The sequence below is a fragment of the Crassostrea angulata genome, chromosome 10, assembly GCF_025612915.1.
Source record: "Crassostrea angulata isolate pt1a10 chromosome 10, ASM2561291v2, whole genome shotgun sequence".
Taxonomy (NCBI): domain Eukaryota; kingdom Metazoa; phylum Mollusca; class Bivalvia; order Ostreida; family Ostreidae; genus Magallana; species Magallana angulata.
Window position 1 is genome coordinate 33,215,052 of NC_069120.1, and position 27,667 is coordinate 33,242,718.

The following is a 27,667-nucleotide window of genomic DNA, read 5'->3' on the forward strand; positions in this document are numbered from 1 at the left end:
TTCCCCGTTATTGTATTTTGAAGATTAGGTATGTCGACAATGACCAAGAGACGAGAAAATTGTCTATATTATGGACATTGTACATGCAGCATTACAATTGGTGTTAATTTTGCTGGATTTTTTATACTCTGTGCAGTACAAAATCCTCCACATACATGTATTTAATACACAACGCATTACAGATAATGTGTAAACTCTATTTAAATCAGAAGAGGATTTACTTACGTATCATATATGAGGAATGTATTTATTTACCGATGACCACCAGGAATAGCAGAGACCAGGAAATGACTCGCGTGTTTTGTATCCGTGAGGGGAGACCTGGGATGCAGGTTGTTATGTTGTTGCTAGTCGTGGAGAGGATATGAAAATGTATGGCTGGTTGTTAGTGGTTTTCTTTCTACAATACTTTAAATTTTGTCAGCCCCAAGGTAGGCATATACATGTATCCTATTTTCTTCGGGAGAGAGAGAAAGAGAAAAATATGACAGTGTTCTGATCACAGTTTTGATGGCGGTGAAAGAGAGCGAAAGAGAGAGAGAGACTTTTTGTTTGTATTTGTATTTTTTTTAGAAATTGCAGCCGTTTTCAATGCTAGACCGTTGACCTGGACTGAGGCTAGTTCGAACTGCTCACTACTTGGACCAAACATTCAAACTGAGCTGACAACTGCCAAAATTTCTACCCAGGGAGTCCACGTGAAGGGGTGGATTGGCGCATACAAAGGGAGTACGGCGTGGCTAAATATTAAAGGTAACGCTTGCATTTCTACATGTTTATACAGTATATAGTTTTGAAACAATGCTGGTATATAATAAAAGTCAGAAGGAGTTCAGGTGTACTTATGTTTGTCTTGGCTAAACAAAAGATCGATATCAAAATAAATATTTTAGATCATATTGAATTAGTACACTTGTATTAAAATAAGTGTGCTGACGCATTCTCTTTACAGGATGCTACAGGGTCAATACAAGTGATCTTTTCTCGGTCAGAAGATCCCAGCTCCACAGCAAGTACCAGATAGGGAGGTGTACAGAAGACTGTACTAACAGCACCATCTACGGACTCTCGGTAAAAACCACAGGGGCCAAGCCCGTTTTAACATAAATTCAAATGTAACCATTTTAATGGCTTGGTTCCCTGTGGTAAAAACCCATTGCCTTATCCCATGTCCCCTAACGATACCACCAATGAATTTTGTAAAATAAACAACAAATTGATCACACTTGCTTTGAATCATCATTCGGCCATTCATCATGTACACGTAATATGACGAGACGTTCACGACTGAAACCGATGACGAATCTTTAGTCAGTAAATTTATCCATCTTTTTATATTGCAGGAGGGTTTGTGCTTCTGTTTTACATCTTTTCCCGCGCTTCTGTCAAAGTGTACAGCCAGACTGTGCAATGGTTCAACAAGCGATTTCTGTGGGGGACCAGTGAACATTGGATCCCAATCAACCACAGACATCATGTTCTACACTCAAAGTAAGTCAAAACCATGGTAGGTTCGATTTTTATAGATTTTTTTTTTTTTAGATATACAGTTCTAAAAAATAGCATGAAATAAATTTACAGAAAATAGAAATGTTTGTTCATGTATTTAAAAAATATTTATGAAAAACTGAAATAAATAAACTTTCTTACATGGCAACATGTAGATATGATATATACCTGTATATATGATCCAGTGATTGCACAAATTAAATCAGGTATTCCATGTTACAGACACTCAGATATCATTACAAGAATTTGGAGACGCTCAATGTATTCTGGGCCGACAGGGAAGTGGTGAAAACCTGGGGACGGCGTACACCTACCAGACCTCGCGGTGTCAGGATCTCGTGGCCAGCTTCGTCTGCCTCTCAGGTACGGCGAGTCCCTGCCCATCAGCACCTTTGGGGGGGGGGGGGGGGGTTGCAGAATACCTTCATCAAATTATGTGATACCTCAACAATAGCTTTGTTTTGTTGGATGCCTACAATTCTGAATTCAACTTAAATAACATCATCGGAAACCCAAGATCTGTCATTAATAATTTGTACCGTTTCGATTGGCTTCTTCATACATTCGAGATGGAATTCCATCACTTACTAGTACGCATTGATCTTTATAAAACTGCATTTTCTTACAGCAAGATATTTATTTTCATACTAAATTATTTTTCCAATTTTTAAAATTATGTGACCGAGTAAATAATAAAGAAACTGTTCTGTGTTCAGGATATTTTATATGTACAAAAAGGTGATTCTGTAAATAAATATAAACACATATAAATATATATACAATTTATACACAATAATTCGTTACGGTTTAAATAAAGCTTTAAACTTTATTATAATCTTAGTTTACTTTATGTAGATACTAAGAAAAGTTATGTTATATAAATTAATACAATAAATACCTTGTGCGAGGTGTTGGTGTACAAAATCGCCGGACCCACAGTGAAACAAAATCAAAAGTAACCGGGATTTATAATAATAGAAATGATCTGATTCGATAATACTAGCCAATGGGAACAACGGCCAATAGAAAAGTAAAGAAAGTGTTCACCAACTCAATCCACCTGCGCACAAGAACAAGCGTAACTTGGTAAATAATTAGATATTGTAAATTTTGAATCTGCCCACAATTACAATGCTTCAGTAAGGCATTTTTAATAGGCAACCAAAATTTGAGTGTCAAGCTTTTGTTTACATTTTGAATGTTGAAGTGAAAATTCCAGTTTAACACCTAAAATGAATGAACTGTTTAAAATGAATAAGACTATAGACAAATTAGCTTTAAAAAGATTTTTACTGGTATATTGAACCTAAGCCTATTAAACAAAAACAGAGCACGAGCCTTGTTTACATGACAAAGAATTGTGAGCCCTGTATCTTGCTTATAACTCTACTACTGACTCTCAAATTTCATTTGATCATTAGAAATGCATTCCTAAAGCATTGTAAATAACAAAAACAGAAAAAATAGAATTTGACCAAAATCGAGACCATGCCCTTTTAAAAGGTTTTACTTTGGTAGATTTAGAATGATAATTATTCACAAAAGACGAGAAAAACTTAATGAGTTGGCCAACGGTCTGTAAATGTATGCAAAAGTACAGCAAAACTTGGCTTTCGACAATACTTAAACATTAGAAGCACGTTACGTTGTAAGTAAATACAACGAGTTTTTTTTTTATTCTTTGAGGTACATACGTGGAGGTCCTGTACACCGTGTCGAGCCGCGTGAACTGGACGGAGGCCGTGCTGTCCTGTAGTAAACCCGGCTACACCATTGCTGACACCTACTCCTTCAATAAATTCCTAGAGGAAGAACGCCTGATCCTATTTTGGGTAGGAATATTCAGGAGGGAATTCATAAAAATAGACACAGGTAGATATACATGTATGTGCAGATTTTCACAATATAGGCCATATATTTTCTCTGCCTTTCTTTGATTGTGTCAGTATTTCTCATTCATTCTTAAGAAGCTGAGTAGTTCGTCTCATCGATACAGTGGCCATTGGCAATCCTATTGCCCTGTACCCTCCGTCTTGATACAACAATTCCTTGTAATCCTGTATCTTTTTATACATATACAATTTTTCTATAGAATTCGGAATATTTGCCGTATTCCTGTTCAACTATTCATTGTTTACTCTTATCCTCACAATAAAAAAACCTATTTATAGTCCATCCATCCTTTACACCGATTCTTACAGCGGTTCGTTACACTTCACATATTTCCCTAGTTATCCACTGATATTTACAGCGATCCCTTACAAATCCACTGATATTTACAGCGATCCCTTACAATCCCCACATAAGCACCCTGTGCACCGCTGCCAGCGTTCTACTAGATGGAACCCTTCAGCTTTCATATGAAAACTGTACTCAGAAGTTACCTTCATGGTGTGAAGTTTCCAAAAACCCAATCACCACAAGACCCCACAAACCCGGTAAAACATACGATAGCATTCTATTACGACCTAATATCATAGAAGGCAATGAAACTATTAAACAAGTTCTTGTACTGGTAAGAACAATCCGTTTAATTTAACCGATTTCAGTTAATACCGGTATACTTTTACAAGAGTCCTAAGTTTTAATGTGGTAACGGTACAATTTGTTTTTTTTTCTTTTTGTTTAGAACTTCATGAAATATAAAATGGCAAATGACACGAATTGTCCCGATGCCCACCACCAAGCAAGTACTTTTATTTTGTTCATTGCAGGAAGAGGCAATCTCATCACCATTTTCATTTCACTGGCATTGCTTGGCACAATAGCTGTGATTGTTATAGCTACGATATTTTTTCTCAGGTACTTGTAGCATCCTAAATCAAATTTCAATCGCAATCCTGAAAAAATTCAAATCTTTTAAAATTTTGACAATAATTTACACGTTTATGATATCTTTATTTTTCAAGGAAACGAATAGCAAGAGAAGTTCGCAAGGCCTGGATTCACTCAAAAAATTACAGCGCGCACAAAAACAGCCTCACTGGAAGTATAGGTCACACCAAAACCCCAACAGACGCACCTCAGCAAAATAATGATGAATATGACCACACTGGTTTATCACCAAATACGACGGACAGAGGACCGGGTTATGCCTCTGTACACCTCGGCAATTCTGGTCAGGATCCATCGTCCTCGCGGATTAACTCGACATACGATCATCTCAGCCGACAGTCTCCCCAGACACACGCTCCAAGTATCTACGATCACTCCAGTTACAAACAGAACATTGTTCAAACTGATGACGTCATTCAAACAGCAGACGATTATGACCATATAGACAGACGCGTTCAAAAAACAAAAGACAGTAATGAAATATATGACCATATGCAGAAAAACCAGGACTGATATAATAAGTTCAGCATCATTGAGGCAGCCCAAAATTTCTTATACACTCTTTTATATCAATTTTCCTGTCCTGCATCAGATCATTTTAAAATACAATTGTTTCAAATATTGAATCATGGAAGCTGACAAATTAATGGAGAAAAACTTCATTGTTGTATTTTTATTTTTAAAATCAATAACAATAAGTATACATTTCAACAATTATGCATTGCAAAATAAACATTTGTTACATAGACTTTAAAGGAAAAAGCTCATTTACATGTTTTCATTCAACAGGGTTAGCACTGATAAAAAAAAATTAGAAACAAAAATAAAATTACTTCATTCACTTTCAAAATCAAAATCTATATTCCTTTTGATCAATAAGAAATAGTTATATTGTTGTAGATTTTGTTGGATATATTACTGTTGATAACCAGTGTTATATCGGACAAGCAGTGTTGTTCACTGTAGATGAGTATTGATATTGGAATGCAGACTGGCTTGAATTTCTCAACAAATCTCAAGTTTTCATTCATAGTTTCTTGTCTTTTTAAGCAAAACCCACTTAATAATCTTAGCAATATTTCATTTTCATCATCATCATACACACAAGAAGTTTCATTAGTTTTCAAATAGGCAATATTGATACATGTATCAAAATTACTAAATTTAATTTTTTCCAAGAAGTGTGTATTTTTTCTTTCAAAATTTGAGTTGAATCTTGGACAGATTAATAATTCTACTTTAAAATATCATTATGGGGGCCGGGTGAGAATCCAAACCTTACTCATACATATGTATACATATATAACTTTTCATCTTGGAAATTTACAAACAATGTAGATACATCATTAAAAACAAAATTGTCAACCCTTTGAAATCACCAAGATTATATTTAAATATTTTCCATTTTCTACCTTTTAACCATAGAAATTGGTGACAATTTTCACATACGATGGGTGTTTTGATAATATTAAAAACAATGAAATGTACAAATCATTTCAACTAAAAAAGATCATTTTGGAAAACATTTTAAAAACATTCAGCAGTCATATCCCAGTAATTTGATATTGACATTATCACAAAATTTACATTTTACATTTGATAGCTCATATCATCGTCAGATAACCACAAGTGATCGCATCTTTTACTTATCACCTGTGGGTATCCAACGATGAGCTCATATTTGCTGACCTAAATTCCTCTATGTGACATTAAAGTAGCTATGATTTGCAATTTTTTCGATCTATTATTTCTGTTTCCATGGCAAAGGATATCCCTAGCACCCAGTTTATGTCACCTTGTTTCTTTTTACATCAAATATGTATGCGATATAAATGATATTAATGACCAGATGTACTGGGAGGATTTTAGATGGAATTGATATTTGATAATTGATATATACCATACTACCTTCAGGGGTTACAAACATACACTTATAGCTCACCACATACATGCATGTATATATGTATTTGTTTTACCTGTAAAGCCCTAACCTGCACTTGAACGTAAATAATAATTTGACAAGGAAATAAAAACATAATACTTGGTAAATAAAAAATATATAAATACAGGTACAAATATTGCATATGATGGCTGTTTAAACAATCTCAAGCAACAAACCGAGTTGTAACAACACAATACATGGACATGTTCGGCTATGTTGTAATGGGGTGAACTACCACCATCAGTACTACTATGTAGCGGAATGTGTTTATAATGACCACAACAAGGGAAAATTGCACCAGATTTTGTTCAAGAATTGGGGGAGACACCTTTATTAAGCCGTTGTTGATTTGTGGGTAGCAGTTGCAGACAGCGTTTGAACATCTTGTGGACCAGTCATCACTACATGGTAGCCATTACATTCAGACATTGTTGACACACTTCATACAGCAGACGGCTCTCAGTTCCCTGTTGAAGAGTATCTTTGTAGGAGTAAGGGATGGCAGTTATCACATACGCGCACTGGCTTGGCTGAGGAAGGCAGAGGCATCTTATTGTCTGAACACTCATTGCAAAATATGTCTCCACAATTCCGACAGTGGTGCTGTGAAAGTAAAATATTCCAGTTCTGTTTTCGATCTTGCATAAAATCATATAAATTTAGCCTTGACCTTCACATTTACATGTAAATTTACTTCATGTATAATAAGAATCTTAAAAAAAATTCTACATTTCAAAAATTTAATCACAGTTAAAAATTCTAATCAAATGTCCCCTTAAAAACATTAACCCCCCCCCCCAAAAAAATCATATGAAATAAATACCCTTCTTCTGGAGATGGAGAACTCTTTGGTACAACCTTTACAGTTGGTAGCCTCTTTATCACTAATCCATTGAGCCTCCTTAATCACCTGATGTGCCTCCCTCATGTCTTCCACACGTAACTTTGTACTGTACAATTAAAGAAAAGTCAACAAGCTAGAATTACGGCATTAGGATTTACAAAATATTCAAATAACTCAGAAATATGTCTATACTATACTATACAATTATACTAAATGTATGAGCAGATGGATGCAAGACCCCCTAAATTATAAAATCTTATATTAAGTATCAAGGCTTACTCGCTGAGATGAGATCCCAGCTCTGCCAGTGTTTTCTCGTGCTCCTCACAAGTTTTCTGTACTTCTTTATGACGTTGTTCCAGTGTGGCGTAGTCCTGAAAGAATGCATGGCCATTGGGTAATCACCATCTTCATTTAATCTAGTAGTTATAATGTAATACAGTATATTCATCTTCTTCAATATTTTATTTTCCTATTAAACAGACAGTACCTTATTCTCAGTTACACTTGTCTACTCTTGATTTTTTGTATTTTTGTATGCTCTATTCTAGTATACTCTAAATCCTCTATGTGCTTGTATTTCTACATGCCTGTATTAATGCAGTATAGTATTAAACACTAACTTTCTTTAAATGCTTGTATTTCTGTAAGTGTGAATTATATTAGAATACTTCTCTAAATGCTTGTATTTCTGAAGTCTGTATTTTTGTAGAACTACCTTCTCTAAGTGCTTGTATTTCTGTAAGTCTGTCTGTACGGCTGATACTTTTTCTCTTTCCTCTTCAAGAGATTTCTGAAGTGTTCCTCTCCACTCTCTTTCAATCTTAAGATCCGTCTCCAAAGCTGTCCTAAAAAACAATAAAATTCTCGCTGATTTATTTCATGAACAGTTTCCTAAAATCATATTGCCAGTATTGGTGTTGAAAAATAAATGAAGAATCTTAACAGGAAGTGGAATAATCCCTCAGACCCTTACCCCCACCCTTTGGAAAAATCTTTTTTGAACCATGCATGATGTAAATGTCATATTTAGAACATATCGATGGTTTGGTGTTTAAGTTTTTTTAGATTAATCCAAATCCTTAGTTTTTTCTTCATTATATCGATGCAATTTTTTGTCTTCATTAAAACCTTTGCCAATCTATTTTTGCAAACAAGAACATTAATGCACAATATAATGACTGATGTACAAAAATTTGTTCATAGAATATCTGAAGAGAGGGGCTGTGTCAAAAAATACTTCCAACTATAATTATTTGATAAATTTAAGCATCACCTGTTGATAAAGTCTGAAAGAACTGATGTTTCCCTGGCCTTTTAAACTATTTTTATATTTTACTTGCCAGGAATCATCAGAACCGGTGCCTTTACGAAAACTGGGAATTTGCAAGCATTCTCAGCTTGATTTTAAATAGATGTTTGTTAAACACTCATCCGCCCCCCCCCCCCCCCCCCTTGGAAATATCTGCGAAAAAAGTCCAAGGGGCATAACTCTGTCAAACATTGCTCGATCGTACCTGAACTTGAACTAGATATTATTTTGATAAATCTTTACAACAAATTTCATTTCAATATGCGCATCCTCTGCAAAGAAAATGAACGGAAACTGTTGGTGGACCGACCGACCAACAGACAGCAATAACAACAAAAACAATTGTAGGAGACCTTCTTTCTTGCGAGATTTTAAAAATGCACGAAATCAAAACATATCTCCAAAGTTCCATAGAATGTGTTCATCATTCTGTTTATGGGATGTAAGAACTCATAAAAGCAATACTACAGAGAGGTAAAATAACAGTTTTATTAATTAGGTGTAAGTGGAACACTCGATTCAATTTGCAAATATTCAAAATTGAGTCGAGAATGCCACTTATGATTGGAGGCGGTGAATTTCCAGTTTCTGTAATGGCGTCCGACATTTTCTTGGGAAGTAAAATATCAAAATTGTTTAAAATGGCCAGGTAATGCCAGATCCTCCGAACTACTGTTGATAAAGTATAAGTTTCTTAAATGGGTAGCCTCCACTACATATTAAAGATAAATAGGTTTATTATATATAAATTGTATTATGAAATCAAATTGATAAATGTAGCCAAAATGAATAATAACTATCAAAATATTTAATAGATAAGCAAAATATTTTATAATGCTACATTAATCAACCAAGTTTCTTTTGAAAAAACAAATTAAACAAGTCATGTCAATATGAGAAATGAAAGCACCAGCTGATCGATCTGCAGAATTAGAATAATGACAATTTTCTTTACACGAACAATCAGTAAGTACCAAAAACAAAATGTCCTCCATCAAAACTGTGGAGATAAAAAGTAATTCAATCTTAGTATAAAATGTGTCAGTCTTAATGATTCACTGGCAAATACCAATATACTGCGCAGTGAGAATTCCTCTTCTTGATATATATCTTTTCTCCGTTTCTCTTTACCCAGATTCAAGTAGCTTGAGCCTGTTTCCAGTATGACATTGATCTAAATTCACAAAACTCATCTGACTTTACTTTGCTATTTTTGCCCAGAAGCCATATTTTAGCACCCACCTTTTGGAGTCCTTGTCGGCAATGATTTGGCCGAGTTTTCGAGCGGTCTCCTCTGCTGCTTGTTTGTCAGCTTCGGCTTGTTTTAATCTTCACACACAAACAAAAGCAGGAGACACAAACATGCAAAATAAAAAAAAAACAAATAATCAAAACAAATTATGACAAAAACATATGCTTGTATATATGTGTACATCTTTATATCAAAGATGGAATGGGACATGTTGAAAAATTGGATAAAAGAACATGATGTTTGAAATACAATAACCTTTGGAAATTAAAACTTTTTTTTAAATATATATTGCCTTAGAATTGATTTGAAATTTTAAATCATCATATGAAAGAATTGTAAAAACCTAAGCTCATAACAAACTCACTACTTTCATATATCAAGCTGATGCTTTGACTAAGTGAGATACATTATGCTGTAGGACATCAAAATCTGAAACATGTCCCATTCCTCCTTATAGGCCAATGATTGATAAAAAGCCAAAGAGATACATTTAGGATATGTGCACACCAAAACAGAAATTCCAGTAATTGAAATCTTGCTATTTGTACAAGTAATAAATCATCTTGCATACAATTGGCATGATTCTTCACTTAGACAAACAACTTGCGCACTGTCAATGACACTGGTGCTTTGTGGTGCCAATTAACAGTATTGACAATATATAGAAACTTTTTATTACAATTTTATTACATGTACCGGTTTTCAGATGCTAAGCAATTTTCTTTCAACAAAGAGCTATTGAAATTTGTCTGCATTATTAATTATCTCATCATCTCAACCCAGGATCAAAAAGAACCATTTTTAGCTCACCTGAGCTAAAGACTCAAGTGAGCTTTATTTTAAATCAACATTTGTCTGTTGTCTATCATCGTTGTTGTCATTGGGGTTTTTTGACCATTGGACCCCTAGGCCTCTAGCTATCTTGCTTCGCATCTGATTGACATTGATTGAGAAGTGAATACTTTTTATCTAATGAAATATTGACCACTGCAAGTAATTGATCATTGCTATAACCATTAATTTAATTACAGCTTATTCATACTTCATGTTATTTATTGTTTTATGCACATTTAGTAATTACTTTTAGGATTCAAATAGTCATTTTCATGATATCAAACATTCAAGTTTATGATTATACTGTATGCTATCAGAATCAGCCATGGGAAGGAGAAATCTACATGACACCAGATCATGGCTTGAGATGATTGTTATAACCCATATATTAATTCCTTTAACAGTATACATCTACCATTTATTTATATATGTAATGTCCATTGAAATAAATGATAAAATATCTCACTTATAAGAAAAATTAACCCACGTATACACTGACAAGAATAGATATTTATGACAAAGCATAATACTTAATGACAAGTTGAATTGAAGAGTAAAACTAAACAGTTTACAAACGTTAATCTAGATTCAGATCAATATGGCAGCTTCAGATCATTGACAAAAGTTGAAGGAGTTGGAAACTTTCCATTCCGCCAGCTTACAAAGTAATTATTATGGACCCCATGTGGGAATCCAGAAGATTTTTCAAAAGGAGGTGGGTGGTTCCAAGGGATATGAAAAATAATCCTAGCAGTATTGCCTACTTGCATGGATCCAGAAATTTTTCCCAGGGAGTTCTGATGGATAATTTTCTTTAAGGGTGGGAGAGAAGGTATTATCATTGCCTATATTTTAGATAATTTTACAATATAAATTTAAAGAAATTTGAATTTTACGGGGGGGGGGGGGGGGGGGGGGGGGTCGGTCCAAACCTCCCTGGCCTCCCTTCTAGATCCACACATGGACTCCTATTAGGAACCATTGTCAGTTTCCCAGCCCCCTGACTTTTGCCTGATGATCACACACTGCATTGCTCTATCTGTAACTGACCTTTTCTCCATGTCTTTTAGAGTGACCACAAGTTGATTCGTCTTCTCTTCCAACTTGTTGACTAATTCACTTTTGTGTTTCAAACCACCCTCACAAGCCTGTAATGTAAAGATTCAATTTTACAACTTGATCAAATTGTGTTGATAAAATACTGGTTACATCTCACCTAGTACCTACATTCCAAATTTATTATAATATCAACATCAAGCTATATTTCTCCTGCATTTCTTTAGATGAGAGGCCCAAGAGTGTTAACAGTCACCTGAGTATAACATAACCCTGTAAATTAAAGGATCCATAGAAGAGATTTACCACAACTATAGTTGTTTTAAACAAATTTTATAAGGAATGAAAAAGGAAGAAAATATAAAGGTTTGAAGGAGGCAGAGTTAAGACTCTGTGAGTATTTCATGAGGTCTGGATGGCTGTGGCCATTTTTTGACTACATTGATCTCTTTGACAAGAAAATCTTTGTAAAATTAACCAATAAATCTACCCTTAATTCTAAGATATGATTTGTTTAGCTGAATGAACTATCATTTAGAACATAATGTTTTTAATTCATAAAATTAATTAATAACTAGACAACACTGAGATTGTGACCAACTCAAAGGGCCCCGCTTAACCTTTCAGATAATTTTGCTTTAACCTTGACCTATAACACAAAAATTTTTCAGCTGGCATAGAACTTCTAATTCAATCTCATAACCCCTTACATACAGGCATTTTTGTTCAATCTGAGTAAGATTAAGCATATGGGAAATATTCTATGGTTTAAAAATGATTATAAAGAGATCTTCACATTGACTTGGTTCAAGGTCACTGCACGCAATTAGCAAAAAAGCTTTGTTTAAGTAAAGTACCGGTATTAGCCAAATAAGGCTAAGTTGAGAGTATATACTGTGGAATCATCACTGTTCGTTAGGGACCAATGTTCGTGGCTTCCGTGGGTAACATTTGTCCACAAATTTACATCCCCACGAACCTATACACAATCGTTTGTTTAATATCTATTAAAATTATCCTGATTTCACTACCAACGAAATTACGTCCCCACGAAGCAAGAAAATTTGGCTACCCACAAGCATTGGCCCCCACGAATAAAAATGATTCCACAGTATAAGCTCTTAAAAAAGAATATTTTTGTGATCCATTATGACCTTGACATTTGACCTACAAACATCATTCAAGGTCACTGCGTACCCTTTGATGAAAGGCATCATTTGAGTGAAGTATGAGCCTGACTGGAGCAAAGGGAGAGAAGATATGCTTCCTACAAGGTTTTTTCATATAATTCTGCAATAACCTTCTCATTTGACCTTGAAAATTGGTCCAACATCACTACACACCCTTACTTACCAAAGAAATAATAAAGAATTAATAAAACACAACTGTCCATCACGCAGTTTTTGTCTCTCAGGAAGTGAAAGTAACTTGTGTTTACACATTCCATGGCCATTTACATGAACATGGAGTAAGTATGTCACTTTTGAACAAAGTTTGAATAAATTAAATCTACATTTATTTCATTATCACTGGTTTATAAAGTTATTTCAAATTAAAAAAAAAAAGATCACATGTCACCTTGGGAAATGCCAACCTCGGATATAACGAGTATCGGCTATAACGAAAAAAAAAATGATGTCCCGAGCATCTCGTTATACCCGGGGCCACTGTATTTCCTATTTCCTAAATTAAGGTAAAATTTACAAATATTGACACCAGATAACAGGTAGTACATTAACAAGGGAATATCATACATTAAAATCTCATGTACTGTTCCTCTCATGGTTTAATTTGTCAACACATATTTTAACAGTTTATTTATAACTTCAATTATGGGGGCAGAAATTGCAAAATTATATCACAAATAGTCCTTTACATTGTTCTGACTAATTAGAACTCAAATGTCAGTCATATTATCAAAATTGAAACTGTGGAGAAAAGAAATTGCAAATTTTCTGTTATCTGATAGAAATTTTCATATAAAATGAGTCTTCATTTTAAATGATGTAGTAAAAATTATACAGCATTAAAAATTGAAATTATTGGCTAAAAATAAAGGGGCAGTGGGTATAAGAGCCAGTTCTCTACTTGATAAACAAATTATAAACAAGATGCAATTTATTTCCGGAAAGTTCCCATAAAACATCATTATATCCACCCACCATCTACATTTATCAAAGATGGCAATGATAAATTGCGCATCAAAGATGTCCACAAAAGTTGAAATATAGATACACGATTCCAAAAAAAAAAAAATGCTTGATTTCCTGATCAATTCCCAAAGGACACCTGCCCCTCTTACTATTGATTAGAAAACACAAGTTTCCATCAAGGAACATACCAGTTCCAACTAAATTGTAATTTATAAAATGAAAGAAACTGTTTCAACATTGTGTAACAATAAACTTATTAACTGTTTACTGATTTTTTTTTCAAAAAGAAATGTGTCTTCTAAAATATACCATATCTAGTTTTCTATTCAACTTGGGGGGAAAAGGCATAATAAAATGGTGTCAGTAAATTTTCTATAAAAGAAATCTATTGATATGTCAAACCAGGACAACATCCAAGGTCCTCTTACTTTGACCTTGTAAACTGTTTTATCATACAACTTCATATGGTTGGAGCAAAAATCCAAACCATTCATTTAAATACTGTACATTTTAGAAAGAAATGCTTAAGATATTTTATTCTGATGATTTTAAGCATCTAAACTTCTCTTTAACAATACAATATTAAAAAGATCTGGATCTCAACAGCAATGGCTATCCCAACAGACAACTCCTCCATCAAGACAGATTCCAGATTCCATTGATCTTCATTACATATTACTCAACCTTACCACAATAAATGTATGCATGAGCCCACTGTATTTCTTTAATGTATTCAAAAAGGGATACTTATTTAGATCATTTCTAATTCTGTACACCCATTACAGGGAGGGAGGGAATACAAAAACAGATTGATTTCCTTTACTGTGTAACACAGCAAGTGTCTCTAATATGGCCATTAATCTTACACATCCAAAATGACCTCCAGCCTATTTTATGGATGGAGCTAATTTCCTAATCTCATAGATTCTTGTTGAGGCAGGTGCTGTTCCTTCTGAATTCGGACACTTCCCTGAAATTGATGTTTGAGGGAGGAACACTATAAGAGTAATAATCCCAAGTTCCAAAGTCCCATTCACCATACAGCAAAGGAAGTGAAACATACAAGGTAAAACTAGTTCTCTCGGGGTATTCTCCAAAACTTTGTAGGGCTTTGAAAGTATTCATGATATTCAAAAAATTGAATGTTGCTGTTACAATTTTCTTTTTAAATTCATTCAAAACCTTGAGAGAGATATTCTTTTCCTATTTTTACGTAAGAATGAAGGTTTCGCCATGCACACAAGTGATAGTGATGGTTTTAACACTTGGATTGCTGTGTGAAGTCCATGCCCAAAACTACCACTTCAGCAATGGATGGCAGCCTGGCAAGAGAAGCTACCGAGGGTGTACTGTACGGCCAGAAATACGCTCCATTTTATTCAAAATCATAGAGGTAAATACCAAAAGCTTTTTTATCATTTGAACTTTCGCTCTAAATCACCCAGTGATAAAATTTCATTAAATTGTAAATTATGAAGTTTTTAAACTATAAATATGTCTTAGTTGTGTACAAGTGCTCGATTGATGAATTTGACTTTGACTGGCCTGAAAAATTTATTTTTAACCTGCAAACATGCATGTTTACTGATGTTTCTTTTGGTAATGTAGGAGCTTTGTAATTAAATTGCTCTGCTGGTCTTAATATAAGGCATTCAAAAATGTACTTGAATTTACAAACTAGGCATAAATTAAGTTACTGTACTCTTTCTTTGTTCAAGAGTTATTGGAAAGATTAAATATATATATTACATATATAAACTTTTATCAAAGCAATAAGAGCTGTATTGTTAAGAATTATGTTTGGCTGAAAAATGTTCTTTTACTAAAATTTTTTAATAAATTCAAGAATAGCTTCCATTATCTACAGATCTTAATCTTTGTGTAAAACTGCCCTCCATCAATGTTCTCCTAATTAGGGACAGCTCTGATCAAAGGGATCGGACAAAAAGAAACTCAATAGCTTACTTCACAACATCTTTACTAACCAAGTGTTTGATTCATTTTTCTCATTGAAGAGATGAGAATTACGAACTGGACTCTTGGCTAGCAACTAATATGAAGCATTAAAATTATTTAGAGAAAAGATTTCTGATTTATGAAAATTCTTTGCAGTCATATATATTAAGAATTAATTAAATCTGAAGTTCTAAACAGGAAGATAATAATAAATGAAATTTCGCTTCACTTAGACCTCTTTACAAAAAAAAAAAATTCTCACAATAATAAATATGAACAAAGAATTAAAATTACATTATTTCTTCAACACTGTATTATTAAATTGCAATTTTTCAACCAAAAAAAAAGCCTTGAAAAAAGTTTCATATGCTGCATAAAAAGACAACCAGAAATTCCAAACAATTATAGCACTCGCCTGATCTTTAATCTTTAATTTGGGCATAAATTCCCAAAAAATTTGATAAACATGTTACCATAATCAAAGTACAACTTTTCTTTCTCCATATATAGCTATGATATTTGTGTCATATATTGTATATCATCACTTTAAATTTGACAGGATGAAGTTGAAAGAATACAAAAATGTTCACATTCTAACATTGAAGATGTTTTCTCATTAATACAGGTAAGTTCAAAATACTAACTAATACAGGTCAGTTGAAAATATACTCTCAGTGGGTTCTTTCCCCTTACTGAATGATGGATTAAAAGCATTGTCGTTATTACATAAAACTTTGGGATTATTTTCAAAAGGTTGAAACTACGAATATAATGATTAAAATAAACAATTTTTTCATATACATGTTAGAATCTATACTCCATGAGTTCACTTTTTAATTAAAGGAAAAAACTGGTGTGGATGCCCGTGAAGTGTAATTAGAGAAGATGACATTAGCTCTGCAGGACAGATGGACAGACAATGAATGAGTTTAGTGTGATGCAGAATATTTCAATAAATTTTTATTTCTCTCAATACAATAGACTTTGTTCTGAATTCCAATGTTTGGATTGGTTTGAATATCAATTTGATGAAGCATTGAAAAGGTTCTTTATAATACCAAAGACTGTACGTACTAAAATCCTTCCTGATCAACTGGAAACACAATTCATTTATTTGAATTTTGGTAAAATCAATGGTGGTAACATAGCTTTAAAAAACTTATATCTTCATTAAAAACTGTTAGAAACTTTAAGGGTCCTCTATACCTTTAAGAAACGTTTCACATTTAAGTTCAAACTTTTATTTTCCTTAAATATATGGAATTCATGCAAGCATGGGTTTGACTTGAAAATGACAGATAAGAAGTTCAACTTTGCGGAAAAAAACCAACTTGATAAAACTGATCGCTATATTAAAAAAAATATGAGTCCCTGCTTATTCAAACTTTGGACTAGCGGAGCTATGTCAATTGAAGATGAATACCTAAGACTGTCATTATAAACAGGTTTTACAATGGATTGAATTCACCATGAATAGTCAAAAAAAGTAAACTCAAAGGGTGTCATTTCATTAAGAAATAAACAGCAAATTAAAAAGTTCACCCGGATATGAACTTAGTTGGTCACATGATCAACTTCTGTGAAGCCCACATGGCTTCTCAAAAGATTTGATGATCATCAAATCTTTTGAGAAGCCATGTGGGCTTCACAGAAGTTCGACATACCACTTAAGTTCATATCCTGGTGAACTTTAAACATTGCCGTTTATTTCTTTTACTTATGTTTGCGAAAGGCAAACCATTCAGAATTATTAATAAAACCATGTTTTAAATGTTTACAATATGATGCAACAGTCAAGTGATAAGCAGGTGTGGGAAGCACTGTGACATCTTTATGGACACAAGCGACGTTTCTCAGTTTTAGGTAATTTTCCTAAATAGATTAATTCTTTTTTTTATGCATTTATTAAACTTGTTAATGCACAAAATTCCAAAAATACATCAAAAAACTATTGCTGAAAGGCAGCTAAAAATTTTATAAGGAAAAAAGTTCTAATTAAATATTGACTCTTCCTCTACCTTTATCTTAGCTTACAGCTTGAAATAAATGAAAAATCCCAATCAGGATTTACTAGAAATGCTGTAATGGAAACATATGGTAAATAAATAATGGAAACATTTGACATCTGAAATCCATTTCCCTTTTTACCGAATACTGCACAAATTTTCAACATTATGATTTGGGTACATTGCTATTTTGACATGCAAAATCCCTTTTTTGATGTGTCTTCAATTCAACAAAAAAAGATCTATTGAAAAGGAGACATCTTTAGATATTTACATTCTATATTGCACAAATATTGTTCAAATCAGACCAACAGCCATGAATGAACACTGCTGGACCTACCTGTAGTTTCTGGTACATCTCCAGGTTGATTCCCTTGATCTCCTCTAGCTGTTGTCGTAGCGATATCATGGTGTCTTGCTTCTCATGAATATCCTTTTCCAAAATCCTCAGTGCCATCTCCATTTCTTGTTTCATACTGATCTGTAGTTCTAGTTCCTTTTCCACGTCCTGGAGATCAAACACATAATAAAAAGACAAGTTGATCACCTCTCTCTCTCTCTCTCTCTCTCTCTCTCTCTCTCTCTCTCTCTCTCTCTCTCTCTCTCTCTGTGGAATTTATGAGAGTTTTGACATTTTGATACACTATTTTATGAGAAATACGACTGCTAATAGATTAATCACAAATTGCCTGGCTACATTAAGGTACCCTTACACTCACCAATCTGACGTGAGTTTCCTCCTCCAATTGTTTCTTCAGGCCTGTGTACATGTGGTCCAGGCCCTCTCTCGAGGTCTTGTATGTTTCACGTTCTGTTTCTATGTCCTGTTTAGCAGCCTTTGTAAAGAGAGAAAATTAATTCATGATGAAATAAAATTCTGAACCCAAGTTGATTAAAAAAGCTCACTTGAGCCTTTGGCTCGGGTGAGCTAAAAACATGTACATTGTAATAATATACAGATGAGAAAAATATATCATTGATTCAATACTCTTTAATTATATCAATTTAAAAGCAAATTTAAAATCAATATCTGTACAAGTCAGTATTTCTAAAATGGGTGGATGACGAATGGACTGTTTAAGCACCTTTAGCATATTGCCTGAAATTTAAGTAACCAAAATGTTTTAGAAATATATGCCTGTCCTATGACAAATTCTGTTCTCTACAGTGCAGGGCTGTGAATATTACTCATATTATAGTGAAGAGGATAAATTCAACATGTAAAATCATAGGTTATACCGTATATCCGGGTTTTTTTGCGTGTCACAAAATATGCGATATAGGGTAAATATGTTATTTTATGAAATTTAAACAGATTCTTATAGAAAATGATACAGGATATAATTTCTGCTTATTCAATTATTTGTGATTGAAAAGAGATCGCCAAAAATTAGATCATCACGAAAATTTCCGGATATACGGTATAAGCTAAATAAAATAGAGATGATAATATTTTTGCTAATGATATTGACGTAATGTATTTGCTAATAATATTGATGGATAGGGATTTTGTGAGAAGAATTTTGCATGTGTTGGACCAGTGCTCTTAATACATGTATTTTACCTCTTCATTATGTATGGCAGCCTGAATGTGTATGTTAAACTGTTATTAATATGCATGGGCAAGGAACAAATATAACAACTCAGATTTTCTTTACATTGGGTATTTAAGTGAATTTGATTTAAAAAAATTAAATATGTATGGATATGCAAAACAATATACAGAATGAGATATTTGTTAATTTTTTTTTTTAAATTTATTTCCAGTTTTCCCTTTTAGATATTTTAAAAATATTTATGCATGAGGAAAATCACCTGGAGGAGATGAACATTGAACAGACACTTAAGGATATATATATGAATATAAAATGATAAAATCTTATAAGTAAATAAAGACATCTATTGAATATGAAACTGCAGGCCCTACCTCCAGCTGTTTCTTTGTATCGTCTACGATGGAGCCTTGATCAGCCTTGAGTCTGTCATTCTCATCTTGCAGGTCTAAAGCAGTGTTTTTGGCAATGGCAAGGTCCTCTTTTAGTAAAGTATTGGTCGTCTGTACGCTCTCTAACTTTTGTTGTAGGTTTGTAACTGTTGCACTAAGGTAAAAAAAGGTAATGAAAACTTAAAACATGCTTCATTTAAATTAAAGCAACTACGAATAGATGTACAAACTGCTAAAATGTTGGTTTTACATTATTCTTTTAGAAACCAATTCCTAAATGCAGTGTAAACAAATACACGGAACAATTAAGATAAAACTCTTTCTGAACTGTATTTAAAACAGAAATTTTAAATGACACCTTACTTTAAGTGTCTGTTCAGCTCCTCCAGGTAATTTTTCTGATCCAATATGGTGGCCATTTTGTTTTTTGTTTCTGTGCTATATTTTGATAAAAAAAAAATGGTAATTTGGCTAAGTTTAAACCACATTAAAGAGAATTTACACATATTTATATATATCAAAATATGTTTTATTACAACCTGAATATAAACTTATTATGTGCCATTTTGCTAAGTGGCTAAAGCCACCAAAGTACGACAGTACTGGTTATTCCCCCTTAATTACTACGCACTATTAATATTCAGACTGATATAAACTCACTGCTTAATGATTACATACCTTTCATTGTCTGGAGATAAGTCATCATTAATCCTGTTATTTAAGTACAAACTAAAATCAATCACTCCCATCTGAAATATCATAAAAAAGGAAGAATCTTAGAGTTTTACCTTTTTACATGGTATCACAACAGACTTGTCTTATATTTATATCTATCAACTTTTGTTTTAGATAATGTGATGATTTGTTGGAGAAAACATGACAATTCTTATATCTGAAGCTATTACTGGTACATGTACCGGTACAAAGTAATTTCATTCTTCTAATAGTACATACTGGTTGGTCCAGATCCTCCTCTTTTATACACATATTGCAGTCTATAACATTTAGCCCAACTAACAGTCCAGTAAAAACCATACCCTCATCTTCTAACATCATAGCTCCGGGCTCATAGAACTCACTGCAAATAGTAGTGTCATGTCAATGTTGATCTAGAGTTTTACCTACAGAATATCACTACAAACTTATCTTACTTTTCAGACTTATCTTACTTTTATATTTATCATTTCTTTGTTGAAGATATTGTGATAATTTGTTTACAAACAACACATGACAATTATCATGTCAAAAGCTATTACTAATACATGTACAAAGTAATTTCAAATTTATAGCAAATAATTCAAATGAAATGACATTTTTTTTTTAAGCAAAAAAAAACAACATAAACATGCCAAAAGTATTACAGATAGAATGTCCTCCTGTATTTTTTATTTTTTTACCTAAGAACTTGGTCCCTTCTTTCACACAGCACTTTCAGATAGTCTGCTAGACTTTTCTGCATTAGAGAAAGCCGCAACCATGCCCTGGCTTTTCCAAGCGGTGTTCTGCAATATTCATATATAAAGACTGCTATCACCTTTACATCTTTGCTAGCCAAGGATTACTTTATGTCTATTGTGGACATACATAAGTCTTTAAATTGAAGATAAAATTTGGCACATTATACTTTAAGATGGCACTTTTGTTTAGTAAATGTAAAATTTCACTCCACTTTCGAATACATAATTCTGAAGGATTATTCCTAGTAATCAAGGGTACACTTTAGAGAGCTGATGCAAGCCAACATAAATTAACCTAACTTTAGCTCACTGCAAAAATAAAAAGACCTGCTATAAAGTGTATTTCATAATGCCCAGCACTCACTTTAGATTTGGCATTTCCCTGACACTGGTTGTAATCTCGGAAGCTTCTGGAACTAATTTTTCAACCGTTTCAAGAACACACCAAAAGTCTCTCCTGTCACGGAGCAGACTTTTTTTAGCTGTAACAAAAATGTATGTTCTTTGTTACTCGTGTACAACATTTCTGCCAAAAAGTGAATGAAATATTGTTTTGAGGATAAATATCCAAATACATTTGTATCTTATCTTGAAAATGAGTGCATAAAACGTACGTTTGAGACCATGTCTAAGGACGTGTTCCAGAACAATAAAGAACTGCTGCAGCGGTACGTGGTTGTCGTCCAGCATACGTCCGTGGGACAGGCTGGAGTCTATCACCTCCTTGATGATCAGCTTAGACACATTCAACAAGTTACAGCGCTCTATGGTCTTGGGATCTCTTCCTGAAATAATTAAAACCATTGAATCTTTAATTCATCCTCTCATGAAATATTGTAAAGGCTTCACTAGTGGGTAGCTTTTAGATTTTTAGATCTGCTGAGGCAAAAGGTCATTTAGCTAATGGGTCTCTGTTTAGGATTGACGTACCTGGTACATATATCATCCATCACATGTTACTTCATTCTAACATGCTATATCTGAGCAGAAATAAGTATGCATGTTAATATTTCCTAAATTTCATTCAAATTACCAAAGAGAATAAATACAATCAAATAATAAATAATATATAAAACGATATATATATAATACAAAGTGTATGTAGCTGCATGATGCAAAGTAGCATATGTAACTTTTAATGGTACAAGCCAATTACATGCTTAGCACTAAAAATTAAGGGCCTCATTGTTAACGATAATAGACCTGCATAGACCCTATGATTTTGATCACTGCAGAATTAAAACATAAGTATAAACTAATATATAGGGTGCGTTTGGTTTAGCTTTACTGGGTGTACACCAGTGTAGAGCGGCGTTAACAGTTTGTATTGTACTATATCAAGTGCACTTAAATGTTATACATAGTGTTGGGGAGTTAAGTATAAATATGGTGGACAAGGATGCAGTTTTAACAGAAGATCTGTTGTTCAGCAATGATCCATAGCTATAATCCCCCAAAATAAATAAAATAAACATATTTTAAATATAATGGCTTTCATACAAATGACAACTTCAATGTGACTTCCAATTTGTCATATTACTTAAAATCATTTGTCAAGTTTGTAATCATAACATTCATCTGCCATATACGTTTCAGTGTCCCAACAACACAAGCCCCTGACTCAGTGTAAAAAAGTGTACACCCATTACCAAAACTCTACACCACTGCACTTGATTCGCAAAAGGAAACACAGCCTATACACCTTTTTGGGAAATCAAGATGCCCATAATTTCTGTTCTATACACTCAAAATAAACAGGTGGAAGCACTTTTGGTTTTTAAGTAAATTTGAGTTGTACAACTTGACACAGGCCGTTATTTTGAGCCATTCATTACGCTCTGTTAATTGCTGCAGTTTGAGGATCAGTCTAAATGGGATGACTCACAAATGCCGTCTTTTCCTCAGTGAATTAGAAAACAATGTGACGGTATGCCAACCGTGATAACCACATGTAGAATATTCCTCCAACAGACCGATAAAAATCAATGCCTGCTCTAATCATAATAAACCATCAGCATGTTCAATAATCAAGCTTTCAGACACACTTGTGTGACATTCTGCCTCTGAATCTTCAAATTTTTGCATCATGCAAGTTAAATTGTTCTAAAATCAGAACTGCGAGCATGCACAAGTAGCATTTTTCTAATCTCTATTTCCAAAAACAAAATTATGCATGCATGTCTGTAGTAACACCCCCCCCCCCCCAATCTCTCTGAACCGATTAATTTGCAGGCTTGGCTGGCCGGTTACGAGATCCCCCCCTTACCATCCTCCGGAGAGACCAGCTCCAAGTCATCCATTTCTAGCTGTACATCGCTGAGCTCCTTTAAACAGAGCCAGTCCCCGTCAACAGAGACCCGAAAGTTACACAGATAGATTGTTTCCTCAGCCATCTTGAATTGCTGATCATGCTTACAAATCAATAGTTTGATGCCAGTGGGAGAATTAACATAAACAATTGGTCTAACAACCAGGATCAAAGACTAGCTTTTCTGTTAATAAATACTTGATCTTTTTTTTCCATTATAAATATGTTTTTAAACATTTTCTTAATCAATAAAATGAAATAATATTTGTTAATTTGATTCAATCAATCTTGCTTTCTTCTTTTCCGAAGCTATTACTGCATGGCATACATTAAAAGTAAAAAAATCATAGATATATTATTATAAATGCTGCATCATCACAGCTGTACATATTTAGTCATTAATAGTTCATTTGTTAAGAGTGTTTAGAAGAAAAGAAATACCCGGGGTTTTTTTTGGAGGGGGGGGGGGGGGGGGGGGTTGTACTGGTGAATATTAACAATTTACTAAAGTTACAACCAAAATTACATACTAGACCTCAAATAATTCAGGAGTTAAAATCACCACTACTTGTGTGCATTATCTACTTACACTTTTTATATAAGAAATAATTTATGACAGTATTTCTTGTCAGTAGTTTCAAGTGATCCTTTCATGTTATCAGATTGGTTTATTTTAAGAACCAATCTACCGGGTATATCGATATTTTTTTACGACACGAGTGACAGCAATAAAAGTTGAAAATCATTGGATTTATAGAATCAAGTTGATAATGTAAATATTTAAAAGTAAACTTTTTACCAGTAATTTCCTCGCTGTTTGATAAAAGGTTTAGTGCCGCAGAGACATATACACATGCATGGAGGTGTATTTATAACATGTACCTATATACAAAGCATAATTTCTCTCTCTCTCTCTCTCTCTCTCTCTCTCTCTCTCTCTCTCTCTCTCTCTCTCCTATTTGCATGACCTGTTCATGCAAATAAATGCATGTTTGAAAATTACATAATCTAGAAATTGACTTGCCATTAATTATTAAACCTGTTTATACATCAGATAAATACAGGTCACATGCATCATAACTGATACTGTACTTATCTCCAGAGGCATCCATGCAAGTCAGGTCCAGAAAGGTTGGCAATGCTTGGCAAATGAGCCCTGCTCTTTAAACTTTAAACAGTTGATTCGTCCAGTCATATTCTGCCTTTTAAGCATGTATCTATATGCAAATTTTGTTAACTTAAATCAAAGTGTAACCGTTCCAAAAATATTTACCAGTCTAAAAAACAAAGGTCACATTAAACAATCCAACAATGACCAAAATTTTGTATCCCCTGATGCATTTTCCATGAAAATTTGGTTTCAATAGGGCCTATATTCTGTCCCAAGATATTTATGCAGCACATTTGGCAAATTTTAAATAAAAATACACATACCTGTGAAAGAAGTGCAATTTAAATCGAAATGGAAAAATTTCCAAGATATCTTCATTGATACATAATCATTTTTCACTCAGAAAACTTCACAGGAATGAAAACAGATTTATTATGGAGATATATAATTGGGAATGTTTACATCTTTTCTCCATTCGGAAATCATTCAGAATACCTTGTGCAATTTTTCAACATTATTATCCGGGTCTGCTGCAATACAAAATCCCCGTATGCATCACATTTTTTAGCCATGTATTGAAACCTGATAAGGTAAAGGGGGCGTTTTAACAGAGAAATCTTGGAAAATTTCATACTTTTGATTGAACATTGATATCATTTAATAACCAAGGTATTTATAAATATCAAGCAATTAAGCTTAATGTGAATCAAGGATATCTTGGGACAAAGTATAGAGATGTTTGGGAATGAGATTACACCAAGGAGATACACCAAAATAATTCAACCCGATGATTTGTTTAGAAAATATTGGTTGAAAATGCGGCACCTGACTGGTATACAGTAGATAGTTCAACAGCAAGAATTTTTTCAGAAATTATCAGAAATCAAAATCCTAGCAATATGCACACCTCTGGTATATGTACAATTGATCTGCAAAAGTACAACTTCCTACATTGTATCTTTAAAACTGTAGGAGGTGTTATCCGTAAATAAGAGTACCGTACTCTATATGCAATATTTTGCTAAAAAATGACTAAGTTCAAAACTGGTATTTTAAAAAAATTATCAAAAATCAAAATCCTAGCAATATGCATACCTCTAATATATGTACAATTGATCTGCCAAAAAAAACCGACTTCATACATGTATCTTGAAAACTGTAGGAGGAGTTATCTGTACAATAAGGGTATCCTTTTGGCAGCTGCCCTAGCTACCACCCGACCACCCACCATTTTCACCATTTCAATAATCAGATTCCTTTGGAAAACCAACTTCAAAATGTTGCCGGTCTCTCAAATCAGCTGTCAATTCATTTGCCAAGATTCACAAAAATGAGCTAAAAAGTGGGTACCTCAGAGGAAAAAATTCCTCTGAGGAACCCACTTTTAAAGATGTTTTTTTTTTTACAGAAACCCCTGAGGTCAAACGTTTAGATTGCTGGCACCATATAGCTTAGTTAGTAGAGCACCTGACTAGAGATTAAACAGTTAAAGGGGCCCATGTTCGAATCCCATTTAGGTGTGTCAGTATTTCTTCCATCCCATTATAAATGTAGTAGTTGGGGCTATATGGACTGTGGATACCGGCCTGGGTAGCTCAGTGGTAGAGCTCCTGACTAGAGTTGAAGGGGTCCCAGGTTCGATTCCCGGTTCAGCCATATGTTTTCATTGTATTTATATACTGATTCCTCCTTTCCTACTACATAAACATACTGTAAATGCTTGTCTGCACTTGTAATTATTGTAAGTTGACATTTGTAGCACCCCCTCCCAATAATAATACATGTACTTCTTTAAAATAGATTTGACAAGTTTTATTTCCATCTGTTTGATCAGGGACGTCCTAGTTTGACGCAACTGTGCAAAAGAACAACAGATACCATGTATACATCTGGGTCCACACCCCCTCTTGTGTCAAATTTTGACTTGTATCACATCCACAAGAGTAAACTGTCAGTCTATCATCATCCAGTAAAATTTACATTCATTTTCTTAACATTTTCCAGATAAAAAAGATAAACTCTCATATATGCACATACACAATTAAAACCTAATAGTAGGGGTGTATGTCTCGCTGTTCGCTATATGTCCACTTCACTTCGTGACCTTTCATTCAATAATGCACTTACTTTGGTAGCGTAAAGATCGTGCAGAGCTGTTAATGTCGGTTTTACTTTGCACAACCGCGGGTTCTGGCCACGAATTTTCACACCCATTCTTGTTTTCGCTACTATTTGATTCGTCATGTGATTGTTTTGGTTTTTCGTCAGCCATCTTTTTTTTAAGGGTTTTGGTAAATTTGGTTACTCAAGAGGCCTGTGGGCCAGATTGCTAACTTACCTATCAGTGTTAATTATCTTACTACATGACATGATTAAATCATTTTTGGGGTCAATTTTCATTGTGTAACTGTTCTTTAACATTAAAGTTAGCCATCCCCAAATCACACTTTGTATCGTTGCACTTTTCACCATACCAAGTTATTAGCTACGGCGTCTTTAATTATAGTCTGTTCCAAGTTATTGCTTCTATTTATTTTTGATGATTTCTAATAAAAATACACATACCTGTGAAAGAAATACAATTGAAATCGATGAAAGGGAATATATCCAAGATATCTTCATTGAACAATTATCCCATTTCACTCATAAAATTTCACAGGAACGAAAACAATTTTCTTACGGAGATTTGTAATGGGATATGTTTACATCTTTTCTCCATTCGGAGTACACTCGGAATACATCGCGCAATTTTTTAACATTATCATCCGGGCTTATTAATGGCTGATGCAATGCAAAATCTCCATAGATTTTCAATTTTTGGATGTGTATTGAAACCTGAAGCGGTAGTGGGGGCGCTTCAAAACAGATAATCTGGACATTTTTCATATTAGTGGATGAACGTAGTTTGAGCACAAAGGTATTTACAATTATTGAAATATCAAGCAAAAAGTGGTGGAAGCAAAAACTCGGGACAGAGTATAATTAAGTCTACTCTAATGTTACATAGGAAAAGTATTTCATTGGAATATTTTTAATTTTTCTATTGTAGTGGGATTTTAAGAATTTGATTTTTACACATATATCCCATTTCCGGTTTTTATTTGACACCCTTACCAGCTTAAAGGGGAAAGGCAACATTTCACACTT

General features: G+C 33.7%; 2 protein-coding genes across 2 annotated transcripts in view; one reads left to right on the forward strand and one right to left on the reverse strand.

Annotated features, from left to right (window-relative positions):
* Positions 1-16,671, forward strand: part of LOC128167479 (activating transcription factor 7-interacting protein 1-like) — a 40,187-nt gene extending 23,516 nt beyond the window's left edge. Inside the window, exons 12-23 of the mRNA XM_052833215.1 lie at positions 574-753; positions 953-1,071; positions 1,344-1,491; positions 1,732-1,872; positions 3,196-3,381; positions 3,792-3,947; positions 4,224-4,311; positions 4,419-4,816; positions 7,404-7,527; positions 14,956-15,130; positions 16,253-16,318; positions 16,537-16,671. Coding sequence (XP_052689175.1) covers positions 574-753; positions 953-1,071; positions 1,344-1,491; positions 1,732-1,872; positions 3,196-3,381; positions 3,792-3,947; positions 4,224-4,311; positions 4,419-4,816; positions 7,404-7,527; positions 14,956-15,130; positions 16,253-16,318; positions 16,537-16,569 — 1,814 coding nt within the window. The 3' untranslated portion in view covers positions 16,570-16,671. The remainder of the gene's footprint in view (positions 1-573; positions 754-952; positions 1,072-1,343; positions 1,492-1,731; positions 1,873-3,195; positions 3,382-3,791; positions 3,948-4,223; positions 4,312-4,418; positions 4,817-7,403; positions 7,528-14,955; positions 15,131-16,252; positions 16,319-16,536) is intronic.
* Positions 16,672-17,763: 1,092 nt separating this feature from the next.
* On the reverse strand, positions 17,764-26,793 carry LOC128165936 (RUN and FYVE domain-containing protein 2-like). The gene is made up of 11 exons (XM_052830870.1): positions 26,648-26,793; positions 21,677-21,886; positions 21,466-21,583; positions 21,042-21,146; positions 20,599-20,722; positions 20,323-20,393; positions 20,008-20,082; positions 19,627-19,798; positions 18,419-18,535; positions 18,040-18,207; positions 17,764-17,772 (listed from the first exon to the last, which is right to left on the reverse strand). Exons 1-11 carry the CDS (start codon positions 26,790-26,792, stop codon positions 17,764-17,766), a joined length of 1,314 nt encoding a protein of 437 aa, XP_052686830.1. The 5' UTR covers position 26,793.
* Between the last annotated feature and the right edge of the window lie 874 nt (positions 26,794-27,667).